The sequence below is a fragment of the Aphis gossypii genome, chromosome X, assembly GCF_020184175.1.
Source record: "Aphis gossypii isolate Hap1 chromosome X, ASM2018417v2, whole genome shotgun sequence".
Taxonomy (NCBI): Eukaryota; Metazoa; Arthropoda; class Insecta; order Hemiptera; family Aphididae; genus Aphis; species Aphis gossypii.
Genome location: NC_065533.1, coordinates 36438502 through 36453234, shown reverse-complemented (window position 1 = coordinate 36453234; position 14733 = coordinate 36438502). Strand labels below are relative to the sequence as shown.

Sequence of the window (14733 nt, the reverse complement as noted above, 5' to 3'; positions counted from 1 at the left end):
TATTAATATAGGTATAATAAATACGTAAATGTATGCAACAAAACTATAGGAAAATATTGATTTTGTAATTTCACGAAAAAGACTACAATATTTTTCTCCCGACTTCGCATAGGCTGCAACTGGTAGTAAACTCATTTGATACGATTTTTAGAAAAACAGACGTTTTACATTTACATATGTATACATTAAAATCCCTACCAAAAGCCAACAAAAAAAAGTGTGTATTTCGCATATATCTTCACACACACACATCCACATACTCAAATACACACAAGACACCTTTTGCGGTGTGTCTGTTATAAAAAATGATATACACCAAAGAGATTCTTTACTGCACCGCCGGGTGTGCTTAAGAGTTGCGCGGGCGACCGTGTCAGGGGCGTGGGGGCGCGACCGCCACCACCGCCATAGCGCCGCCGCCGTCGCCGCCGCCAAATCTACCGTCGCCGACAGAGACCGACCGAGAACCGTTTTGTGCCAAAGGCTACGCCGTGTGTCGACCGCACGCCAGTCGGTCACGCTGCGCCGTCCGACAAACGCGTGTTTCGCAATGCCTTTCCGCCGTTATCGTCCGATTGGCCGTCCCGTCGCGTACAACGTTGTCGTAAAGTAAAATCATTGTAATATCGTCCGTCGCCGCAATACTTACCACTGCTGGCAGATCACATCGCAAAAGTGACGGACATTTTTTTTTTCAATCAGATATCTATAGTCCATAGATACCCGGCGAGCGGTAGTGATTTTTGAGCTTGATTTTTTTACTCCGATTTTGCGATGTCTTTCTGATCGACGGGACACAGCTACATAATATAATACGGCGGCGAGCTCACATGAAATAATTTAGACGACTGTCATTTTTACTGACGGTACGTATACAGTTAAGTATATTGTATTTATTGGTATAATAATATGACCATGATACTATTTTATTTTAAACATATTGAAATAAATATGTTATGACAAAAATAGATAAAAAATTCTAATGCCTATCAGAAACTTGTTTCCTTCAATGTAATATATTATATTTATAATAATTGGTAACACCTTAACTTAATCCTTTGAGAATTGTCTACAATTTTGTAACAAGAATTGATACGGTAGGTATTATAAATATTTGTAGGAAATATTATCGTAAGACAGGTTTTATTAGACTATGAATTGTACTTGAAAACACAATAGCTGTTATTATTTACTTTTTGTAAATCATAGAGCAAACGACGTGTGGTAGTAATGAACATATAATAATTATTGAGAGTTAGAATAACGGCCATAATAATAATCATTAAGTCGTTGGTATTTCTTATGTCGAGCATTGTAAATGTTATCAAACTAAATATACAATAATAATACAATAGTAAACTTTTAACTTTTATGTTTTATATAATGTATGCTTATAGTGTTTATGAAGTTGCTATTTAAATATTATGAAAATAATGTAGTCATTTTTTTTAATGTACTTACCTACCTAAATGAACAAACGATAAACGACGGTTTTAAAGTATTTTTATTATTGTTCATTTAATCTATGAACGTTTTCGTCATTCTTTTATTTTAAATTAGACTTTTAAATTAGGTACCTACATGAAACAACTTTTAAACAAACATATAAGTAGGTACCTACGTATAAAGTTTATACCCCCGGGAGTTATGATCAAAATAACGTTTTATAATATAATTATATAAGATTAATGATGATACACATAATATAATTGATTGAAAAGTTCCATTCTATATAGAAATCAGGTTTGATATTGATACTTCTAAGATTAAGTTAGATACGCAGTTATAAGTATTTAGCGATACACTAATACATAAAATAAAAGTACTAAAGTATCTACTATTATATTAGAAATAATGTATGATGTAAAAAACAGTTTCTTACATAATTTTTGGTAATAATAGTATGATTGTAAAGAAATTGAAATAATAATTTATAAATAATAAATGATTATGTTGATTTGTTGAAGTAAATAGTACATCATGGTAAATATTATTATTTTACTAATTTGGATTACCTCAAGTAATATAACCTATGTTCCATTACTTATATTTCTTTTTGTGATTTCAAATTAAATAAAAACTATAATGATAATTGAATTATAAACCCACTAACAGTGAGTATCCATATAAATATGGACTATATATACAATTATTTATTATATTCTATAATTTTTTTATTTGTTTTTTAAACCAAAATTATTATTATAAAATTAATTGAAATACTATTTAATTGTGTGTTTGTATATTTGATTCAAAAATCAATCAATCAAATAAAAAAGGTAGATATTGGTACTGATTAAATAAAAATTTGATGTTGTCAGATATATATAGGTTTTAAATAAAGCTCCTAAGGTTTTTAGATGTTAAGACACTTATACATCTTTTGTGTGTTTTCATATTTTAAAAAAGAATCATTACATATATATATTATATATACATTAATCATCTAATGTATAATACCTTAGCAAATGTTTTCTTTTTAAAAACTGTATAAACAATTTACATTTATTATATTTTTTTAAAGAATAGCAGTATAAATATTATTTTAATGTTGATACAAAATAAGATTTTATGATAAGTTTTTTTTTATAGAAATGCTGATTCATGTCTTTAAATGTTATCTATTGTACTAGAAATCGATTCAAAATAAAAATTCAAGTTATTTTATTAAAGAATATAGATATTTAATAATCCACTTATTTAAATTTGAAATTCAAGAAATATTTTTAACCTAAATATCAAATATATCACAAAATATAACTTAATAATAAATATAAAACAAAATAAAATATATTTGTAATTATCTTATTGTTGAAAAAAAAAAATTAAAAATATATTTTTAATTTCACAGACAAATGTTCCAATTTATTCATACTAAAAAGTAAACATATAAATATTTTATTTCAGAATATTATACTATTGATTATTATCTAAAACCATTTTGAATTTAAGTAGCAGAATAGCTTAAAAATTATATTTAACATACGTTTGTACTGTATAGTATTATTTTTAAATAAATTGTGTTTTATTTTAGATAATGTTAACTATACGAGTATGCGAAGATGACTAAAAAAAAAAAAACACATTTACTCTGTACTTCGTAATTTATATAAAAAAATTAGAAGAAGAATTATATTTTTTTTATATATTTATAGAGAATGGTTTACCAAGCATGCTCTCTCGCAATTTTTTTATAATACATTTATTAATATCATGAGTTTTTTAGTATACTTATAAATAATATTTTTGATAATTTAGATTTAAATTGAAATGTATTCTATTATCATATGTACAAGGTTTTATTGGAACTGACTTTTTTTTTTGTTAAAATTGTTAACCAGATAATTTTTCGACTGTATCTAAATCAAAAATAGAATAGATAGTTCTTAAGTTATTAAAATAAATAAACATACTGAGGATTAGTCCTAAAAATTGTTCGAAAAAATATATAAAACTCAATATGTTATATTGGATCTAGAATTTATTATACTATGAAATTTTGTAAATTTTGTCAAAAATTATAAAATGTTGATGGATTAATGTTAACATCAAGATTTTTAAATCATTATAGTTCCCATAAATTTCAAATATATTTTATTATAATACATTTAGAATTTCTAAACATATATTCTAGTATCATGGACATAGTTGGGAAAGTACACAAAGTTAAATAACTCAAAAACCACTTGTTTGAATTTCGAATTAGATACATTAACATATAAAAATAATCATCTGAAATATCTATTTAGAAAAATAAAGTGATAATTTTCATTAAAAAAAAAAAAAAATTAAAATCATTAAAAGCAAACCTTTAACCGATACAAAGCATTTAATCAGTAGAATGTATTGTCTTAAAGTAAACTTAAAATTCTTAAATTCAAAATCTCAATAAATTCATTACACAAGAAAAAATGGGTATGAACATACGTAATAAATCACTGTAGATATACCAATTTACCTTAATGTATAAAATGATAGAAGTTATTCTATTAATTTTGGTCATTCATTTTGAAGTATAAGTCATAGAATATATGTGATTTTAAATTCCTAGATATTTCAACGTATTTTGTGATGGACCTTATATTGAATGATCGTATTATTCAAGTTAAAAAGAATTCTTTTTAAATTAAAAAAGACGAGGGTAAACATGCTTGGTAAATCACCTTGTATTCTTGTATAAATAGTGGATTAAATTTTCTCTTTTTAAACCGAATTATCTATTTTATGTTATTACTAATCAATAAACTATTGTCAATTATCAACTTTACGACGTTTCTCTTGGCAACGATGAAGCGTTTTTTTTTGTATTGAAGTTTGAATATATTTTATTGTCTTTAGACATTTTATTTTTGACAAAATAACCTGAAACCATAAATTAACTTTATTAAGTATTATAAAAGTTATATGGTGTATAAAATGTTTATCACTGGAATAATACTCTGTAATAATATAATTTATTAACAAATGATTTATATGCATTTATTAATTAAATAAAAAATAATAATCATAGTTTGCTTACAGATAACAAAAAATCGTACTATATAAGCTTTAAAATTGTAGTTTCTTGATCATATATTAGGTACTTGTATACTAAAGCATAATATTGTGTATGCGTGTAAGACTAAAAAATAATAATATAGTCATAGAAATTCGGATTAGTTTATTATTTATTAATAATTTTCTCTATCGTCAATGAAAATTTAATATTATAATAATCCACAATTTTAATAGTTATAGCACTGATGGGAAAATCCAATTAAAGTTTTCTATAATTTTTCTTTTTTATAATATTTTTGGAAAATAGTAAATGACTTGCTAAACCAATTAAGATTTCTAGCCGTGCCAATTCTTCTAAAACTTTTTGTGTACATAAAACAAAATATTGGAAAACCAATAGATTTTATCGAGTGTAGAACCTAAAATCATATTCTTATTAGTTTTATTAAAACTGTAAAACTAAAATATTTATAATAAATCTAATAAGTTTCCATTGTAAAAATACATATTCAATGTTAAATATTTAAAAAATCGACAAATAATCGTTGAAAGTGATTGTAATTTGTAGGTATCAACTACAATTTACAATAATTCAATAATACTGTAAAGTAAAAACTATATTTATTTGTCGGGAAACAAATTTTCATCTGCCTTAATTTTTGATAGTTGAGACATCTTATATATACTGTTATTATATTTAGAGATTGAAAATAGTAGTATAATATTTATGTGTTATCACTTATCAACATTTGAATACTAATGTTGATTTAAAAGGTGCTTAAATTAAATGCTTTAGGTACAATTTTTCATAAATAACGTAAAATAAATCTGTGAATAATATAGCCATATAAATATATAATATATATTACTACTTGTTAACTTTATAACTATCAACGTAAAATGTATGCATTTAAGTATATATTTCAGTGAAAAAAATTTTACCATTTGTATTAATTAATATTTTAATCTAATAACCAAGGCATTGAAATTATAAATTTCTGAGGAAATATAATAAAAGAATTTTAAATTATTAGTAAAATTAAAATATTTTCATAAAAACATATACTTATAAACGAATACTTTGATGAAGATAAATTATCATAACTTTTAAAATAAGTAAGTGGAACATACATTTGAATCACAACAAAATAAATTATTAATTTCTTTAATCATTTATAAGTTATTTATAGGGTAATAAGAAGTTAAATTAAAATAATTTTTGATAGATTTATATTTAAAAGTTATGTTAATATTTATGATAAGAACAATTAAAAATTAACAATAAAAATATCTGTTTTAACCCAGATAAATAAAGTTGGCGCGGAAGACCTTACAGGCTTTAATGTTACAAAACTGTACAATCGATTTTATAAGAAAAAAAAGAACAAAGCGTTGATAATTGCATTTCAATATACAAAACCTATGTTGACAGTTCTTTTAGTAATAGGTGCATTTCATAAATCTAGACTTTGGAGAGTTTTTGAATCTCAGTAAATCTAATTTTCAAATAAGAAATGTACACTCCAAGGACACAATATTAGTTAAAATTATTTTAACAATGTATTTAGAGAATTTTATAAATATTTGAGAAACGAACATATCATACAGTTATACCTGTTATACAAATATAACATAGGACACGTATTATATTATGATTTTAATTATTAACATGATTTGGAGACAGAAACATAACACATGATTGTTAGACAAAAATGTATGAATTTAATTTTCAGTGACGTAATTTTCTGTTGAAAATATAAATCATATTACATAAGTTTCAAAATTTAGAGCAACTTTAATCATTGGATTCAAATCAAACTCTGAAGCTAGAAAAATAAACATGTAAATTATAACCGTATAAGTGTATAGAGTTACACTTCAAACTTTACTTTTCAATTTGAGCAGGACTTTAATATTTTTATTTTAAATCGTGAATTAGTAATCTTACCTATTTTAATACACTAACAAAGGTTCCATTTGTGGTATCGCAAGGTATAAATAAAGAAGTGGTCCTATTTTATCCATATAAAAATATTTTAAGTCCAATAATATTATGTCAATTTTAAAATGATATGATTCTTTGTGAGCATTGGAAACGAAATACAAATAAGTTAGCTTCTCAATAATAGTTTGACATATAATTGACACAGAAACGAGGACAAAGTTCATGCCTAAAGTTAAAGATTTAATTATTATGTTATTATTTTTTACATACTTATTTTACATTATATGTATAAAATCTAGAATGACAACCTTACTTTACCTTCTGTGATAATCCTGTGGCAGTGTAAAAGTTTGACCCACCTAAATATTTGGAAGCACTATTTTAAACAATCAAAATGGCACCACTACGACTATAGTTCTTAAAAATAAATAAATACTAATATAAAAGTAATAGGTACGATACTTGCAAAATCAATTTAAAACGTTGAAAACTAAGAAGCTTTACTTAAATGTAGTGTGGGAGACCTATCATATAAGTTCCAGTCTGTTGCAGACGCTACGTAATAATTCGATTACGATTTACGATAATTATTATCATACCAATTTCACCTAAAATACGTATTTATTGAGTTTTGTGTATTTTGAGATATGCTTTCGTTTACCACTACTTCTTTGAAATGTACCAACGTATTAATATTCCGGTCTTAATAATAATGTTGATTTTGAACAGTAAATAACATGTCTTAAGTCGTTACTTAAATAGCTTTTCAATTATGTTTAACGATATAGTGGAATATGATGTGCGGTACCTATACAAACGAAAACACCATCATCGTTTATTTGCTTTGATTGTTGGTAGTTACTAGTTATAGAAACAACACATTTAATAAGTCTGTGTAAACTGTGAATATCGTGCGATTGGTTCAAATGGAATAGTATAATAATGTGGGTATGTTATGTATTAAAATAATATGATTTAATGTTTAACTAGTTACCTATAATATTGCTAAATATAATATTGCACCGTGTAATTATATGGCACCTACGCATATATGTTGTATACACATGAGACGTTTATGTGTATATTATTTCTTGCATTTATATGTGGGCTTTTAAATATTGATTTGTTACTAAAAACACACAGTTACTGTATATCCACCTTCATACTATACACCATCAATATAATATTATAAATGTATGAGGAGTATTCACAAAAGAATGTTCGTGTAAACCGCGGAGACACAATGTCGACCACAAAAACATTTTGGCGAAGACAAAGACGAGACGTGCCAAGTAAATTCAATGTTTACGGCAAACTATCTGTATGAAAAAAATACATTTGCACTTTATGTTTGATATACAATGTACAATGTACATATTATATTATTGTGTGTATAGGTATGCAAATAATATATAATATATCATAGCGTTATTTTACATATGCAGTCGAGGTTGTACTGTTGCTAGTACGGTATTGTCAATTTGTTTAAAATATATTTATATCTAAATTATTCCACACAGAAATTTATCGTTTAACCAACGGCTCGATAGATAACATATCAAATAAAAATTATAAAAAAATACGTACTGAAAGCATATACTCATAAACGTAATGACATACTGTAGTGGGTGCATATGGTTATTAAGGCGTAGATATTAATAAAATTAAATAATGGTAATTTTATCGATAAACTGTAACAATAATTTTAAACACAGTCTTATAGATGTTTAGCTGATATTTTGATATTATATTAACGATATGCCAATCGAAATAAAATCCTATCTCATAATTAGAGTTGATCGTAGGTAAATCAAATAACTATATGATTATTCAAATGCATAATACCGCAAAAGACTCAAATTTGCATAGTATCAACAATTCTACACACAGTGCATGGAATATTCATTATTTTAAATGGTGATCAATTATTATGATAAACATACATAAAGTATTTATTTATGGAATAAAACTAAAAATATTCCGTTTATATAATAAAGTAAAATATATTATAAATGTAGTTTTTTAGCTTATTATGTTTACATCTTATTGAAGATTGTAATTTAATAATTAATAGTTTTACAATATATATATATATTTCAGCCGGTAACTACTAACAAGTATATTCAATCGAATGTTGTTATTCAATTTAAAGTGAGGTTCAAAACTACAAAATAGTTGAATGTTTTGATTCAATCAACCAAGTCCTAAGTTCCTAAACTAAATCCCATGCCAAAATAAGAAAAAAACTTATAGAGAGGCGATTATAGTTATTGGCCGAGACGATATAAGCTCAGAATTAAATTTTAGATATCCTATGAAGAATATCCTAACATTATTAAATAAGTGATAAATCGAAGCGTTATTCTTTTATTTTATATTTAAGTAAACTATATATAACTACATCATTAGTTTTGATAGTTACAGTTTTAAATATAAAATAATTAATTCATAATATTATACTATTAAAATAGGAAATTTTATAAATTATAATATAATAATATGTACCTTTTTAATGTTGAATTTATGAATCCAGATGAATTGTTAAATACCAGTAATATGTACCTATTTAATATTAATATGACATTTTTGTCTTACTTTATTTTAAAATATCATCTACCTAAAGTATAGAATAAATTATTCATTAGCACTTAATAATATATTATGTTATTTTTTTTTTGTTTTCAGGTAAAAAAAAAAATGTCTGGCCGTCATGAGTCGTTCACTGCAGAGTATTGTACGGGTGAAACAGTCACACTGTACAGTCAACAACACCACACGAGAATACATCTACAAACTCACACCCACGCAAATAATCACATTCCATTAAATCAAAGTAATATATTTTTTATTTTTATTTCTATTTTTCAATACAACAAAAGTTCTAATAACTTATCATAAAAGTATTAAAAATTAAGCAATACAGTGGGCAGTCTTAGTTTATAATTTGTTCATCATGGTATAAAATAGAATCATCATTCAAACAAGAATTAACATTGAATGGAAACATATTCTGATATTCATATTGTGTTAGTACAAGTTTTAGTCATTTTTATAGACATATTTGGATTATAAATAACTTTAAATTTATTTAAATGTTCATTTAATTCTTTAAACTATTATAATTCTGAGAACACTAAACATATATTTTCACTAGATATGCCCTTTAATTGAAATTAATTGTATATAAAAAGATAAATTGTAGTTCGTTGAACTGTTGAAGATCGAAATATATATGAGTAATGTTCTTTTTATTTAATGAAATCGTAATTAAAATCTACATTCCTTTGGAGGTAGGTAGGTAGTAGGTACGTCGTTTTTAGATTCGTTTAGAGATCAAAATTTAAAAATAAAAATGTGAACAGTAAAATATATTAAACCCCTTCGGGGTAAACAGTAAAAATATAATCAACCATGATGTTATTTACAAATGCAATTCGTAAACTGTCAAATACACAGCCCATGATTTAGATATCTGGCTTATTTTTCACACTGCGATTTATTAACCAACATTGCAATTTAGATAAACATCGGGTGTACATTGCTAACACACTTATAGACACTGTCATGGCAATTGCATACACTTTTAATGAAAAATGGGTATTCGAAATTGCAACGAATATTATTATGACAAACATTAGATGCACCTAGAATAAAACCAATGTGAATAGCTGTGTATCTACAGATTTTTATATTATACATGTATTCTGCATTGATAAAATAGAGTGACAAATGATTCACTACATTACACATTATACATTATCAGTACATCATTTTTATAATGATTATTAGTCATCGATTAAACTAACTACAGAACTTTATGACTTAACGTAACTATTTAAATATGTAGGTTGCTATACATTAAACTGAACTAATCATACTATACAAAACCTTATTATTTTAAAGTGTACATATAAGAAGTTTCTATATCGTTAGTATTTTTACTAACACAATTAATTTTCATACTATATTATATTTACTAAATATTATTAATTTTATTATTTATGGGCTAAAAAATACGTAAGTACATACAAATGACAAACCTTTTTGTATAACATATCGTTTAAATTAAATATGATTTAAACTATTTTGTTTTATATTCGTACATTTACAATGTTCATATTTTTATTATATATTTTATTTACTATCTGAATATAATAATAATAATACTTAATAGTAATACATTAGTTAATATATTTGCATACTGTATACAACCTTATTTAAGTCTCCAATATCGAATTTCATTATAATATAATGAAATTATACTTTTGTTATTTTATAAAAACTAAAACTTATTTGTCAAACTTTTTTTATTTTAAAAACTGTATTATTTATTATAGATTTTTTGAAATTAAATAGAATAGTGAAATGCAAAAAGACACTTTTTAATGGAAAATTCGTCAAAAAACTTTTCCTTAAATTCCAACTGTGAGTATTAAAATATTGTTCGAGATTGTAATTTCTTATATTAGAAATTATAATAAAAATAACACATATTTAGTATTTCTTTTAATGTTATGAAATTTAACACTAAATAGATGTATTTATAACATCAAGATTAATATTATTTTGTATCCTATAATATAATTTCTTTGCTAAATCACATTATATAATATGAACTTATAACACTGAAGTTACGATTTGAGTCTTAAAGCAATTATTATTAATCGCTAATTAATTTAATTATAGCAGTTATTATAGGTAGTTAAAATATATTATACGAATAAGAGTTTTTTGAATATTTTAGGTACCTACTTATAGTTATCTAACAAAATAAAAATAAATTTGTCCATTACAATTTTTCAAAGTTTCCTCGTATTTTAGAGTTTAGATAAGTATGAAAAAGTAATTTTTTATAAGTACTTACTCATCTACTTGAACAATATGATTTATTTTTGTTTTGTAAAAACTACTTTTTTAGATTTATTAAGAGGATATTATACTCCCATGTGTTTTATACGTCTTAATAACACAAAACATAAAAAATTTAATGTCCAGAGTCATCTGTTTTACTACTATGTTGTTTTTAATATTGAAATAAATTGACCTATTATTAAATTTTAAATAAATTATTCAGGGCTCTTTGTAAGAGTAATTTCGTGTTTTTAATATTATTTTAATTTTAAACTGTGAGCATTTTATAATTTTAAATTATCTTGATTTATATCCAAAATGTGTTAGAGTTAAAATTTAAAATATTAGTCATTTTAGTATAGATATATATTGGTTCTCCTTAAATGACTGATCGCATATATTTTATATACTTAATATTAATAAAATATTTTTTTATTTTGTTCGTTAAACATTTAATTAATGTTATAATATTATACCAGTATTAATACTAAAAACTGGTCAAAGGTTTTGACATAAGTCAGTAATTATTATTGTTACAACTCAAACTGTGAGTTTGTTGATAAGTTTACTGTGACTATTCCTAATGAAGCAGTGTATTTCCAAAGTCTAACTCATTAAGACAACATAACTAAAGTTACTATAGTTATAATTACCAGTTTAATATAATAATAATGTGATCAATAACAATTTAAATAAATGTCATTAAAATATAAAATGTATGCTTGGGATTCATTAGTGATGACTGATGAACTACAAATAAATGAGGGATTTGGCATGACAAGCACATTTTTGGTTTATTTAAAAATAACAGATATTATCACACAATTTTCATTTGATTAAACATTGACAGTCTATATTTATAATATGTATACATTTTATAATAATTAATAAGTAAAATTATGCTCGTTATACGGTTATCGACTTGTCGTCTCATCGTTTTTGATAAATTATCTACTAAAAACTAAAACAATGGTATAGAAGAAAATATTATATACTTCTATACTAAATTTAAATAATCAACATTTTTTTTTTATATATGATGTCATAGTAGTATAGTACGAATAATGAAAATCGAACTTAGAAAACTTGAATTTATAACGTCTATAATTATTATAGTGATGTTGAAACACGGTATTTTATTTTATTTTAGTGTAATACCATTTTACACCTTTTATGTTCTATTACACAGTCATAACTTTTATACTTTGTTAAGAAAAGGACGTGTCTTAATGCATTTACTTTAAAAATATAAGTGTTTCATATTTTATTTTACACATGAGCAGACTTTTTGTATTTATTGACAAAGGCATAATCCAAATAAAACACAAGAAAAAAAGGATAAAATAAATTTAAACATATATATTATAAAGCTTGATAATATTACTTATTATTAAGCTAGCTTAGAAATCACTTAATTGCTAACGAACAATCTCTAAAATATTTAATCCAATAATTCATAGACGTAGTTTTAGTTTGTATTACATTTTTTTAAACTAAATGTTTAATAACTAAAAAAAAAAAAAAAAAAATTAAATTTATATGCATTAAAGTATAACTGAAATATTTTCTTTATAAGAAAGTTAAATAAATATTAATAATATAATTTTTAATATTACAACTAATTATTGTTTTCTTTTTGAATGAAATGAGTTAATCAAAAATTATGTTTCGTGTTATGGAATACTGATATATTTTGAGTAAATAACATAAAGTCGGATAAAATTGTTTACTCATTCTTAGAAAATTAATTGTATATCAAATTATATTCTAATATATTTAAAAGCTTAAAGTTTTGAACTTATATCCCAATTTAAAAAATGTATGAAGTCGGATAGATATTTATAAGTGTTTTTTTTTTTATTATTATTTGCATAAGTAATTTGTTTTTATATAATAAAATAATAAGGGCATACAATGAAATATTATTATACAATCATTGTAAATATTTCTTTGTTTATAACTATTAACTAGGTACTTATTTTGTTAGTTTTCTATATGCTTAACTTGTTCTTAACCAACATTATATTCATTCAATTTTTTCAAATGAATTTCATCTATAATTTGTTTTTAAACATAAAATATTAATTTCATTTAGATATTTTTGAAATTTCATTAAATTGTTAATAGTACCCAAGTATGCTATATAAATGCAATATAATTAATGTGTTTTATATCCATTAAACGATTATAAACATAAAATATTTATCATACCATGAACGTTTAATTACATTTTCAGAAGGGGAACCAATTAAATTGCCAGATAACTTGGAGAGTTTGCCACGTGCTGAGCATTTTCCTGTTCAAAGACATCGCTGGAACACTAACGAGGTAAGCTACAATGAAGTTATTAATAAAACTATACTATTGAGATATTCAGATTAGACTTTATAGTGCTTAGTACGTTAAAAAGTTCACAGACTAAGTTTTTTTTTTATGATAACTGTCTAAGCAACATTTTTCTATAGATATTCTATGTATAACGTTATCTTTAAATAACAAACAAATAAATATTATAAAGCTCTTAAAATAACAATCATATCAATTACCTACATCAGTTTTCATATTATGTTTACAGATATTTAATAACTTAAATGAACAATAAAGTGGTTGTTGACTGTTTCAGTTTATAAATCGGTAAATTATATCAGATTAATCCTCCTCCCCTCCACACATACACACAAACTATAGTTTATTTCATTTGAATTTCTGATTTTTTTTTTTCAAAAAATAAAAAAGAGTTTCTTATTTTTGGAGAAAATCAGATAAATGTTTTCACAAAAGCCCCATATTGGATATTATTATGTAGTATATTAAAATAAATTTTAGAATTTAAGTTGCCATAAAAAAATTAAGTATTAAATGTATCAAGTATAGTGTAATTTCTCATGAGACATATAGCTGCAGCTAGTTATTGAATTTTATTGTTTTACACGCAGACAGTTTTCCGATAATTTGACTCAGTAATCAGCCACTTATTTGATGGATTTAATATTATAGATTCTTTTCTCTGTCAACAAATGTAATTAAAGTTTAGCTAAAGAAACTTCTTATCAACAAAAAAAAATATGTGTGTATAAAATTGGTTATAATGAAAGGCGTAACATAAATCATTAAATAGTTGTAGAACATTCAATCTAAACCATGAATATAATATGTAGTATACATAACATACCTTACGTATTTAGTATCTATATTAATATATTATAGTAAAAAAAAAAATCACATTGATAAAAATTAATTATTGAATTTATTTGGTTTTTTAATTACAATATTGATCTCGGAAATATTCGAATATGGAAGGTGAAACAGATGTTTAAAAAAAAATATAATTAAATTTCAATTTATAATTATTTATTGCGAATATATCAGTTCAAAGGTTTAACAGCGAGTAGATTATTAAATTATAATACATATATATATTTTGTACACATATTTATGTT

The 14733-nt window shown here is 23.8% G+C and overlaps 1 protein-coding gene across 7 annotated transcripts in view; it reads left to right on the top strand.

The window, feature by feature from the left end:
* The first annotated feature begins 500 nt into the window (after window positions 1-500).
* LOC114128469 (calmodulin-binding transcription activator 1) overlaps window positions 501-14733 on the top strand; it is a 117506-nt gene continuing 103273 nt past the window's right edge. For 6 of the 7 annotated variants that reach the window (XM_027993000.2, XM_050205926.1, XM_027992993.2 and 3 more), the window contains exons 1-3: window positions 501-866; window positions 9128-9275; window positions 13530-13621. In XM_027993000.2, coding sequence (XP_027848801.2) covers window positions 9140-9275; window positions 13530-13621 — 228 coding nt within the window. In that variant the 5' untranslated portion in view covers window positions 501-866; window positions 9128-9139. Of the gene's footprint in view, window positions 878-9127; window positions 9276-13529; window positions 13622-14733 lie in introns of all 7 variants that reach the window. The other variant, XM_050205925.1, reaches the window with a different exon arrangement.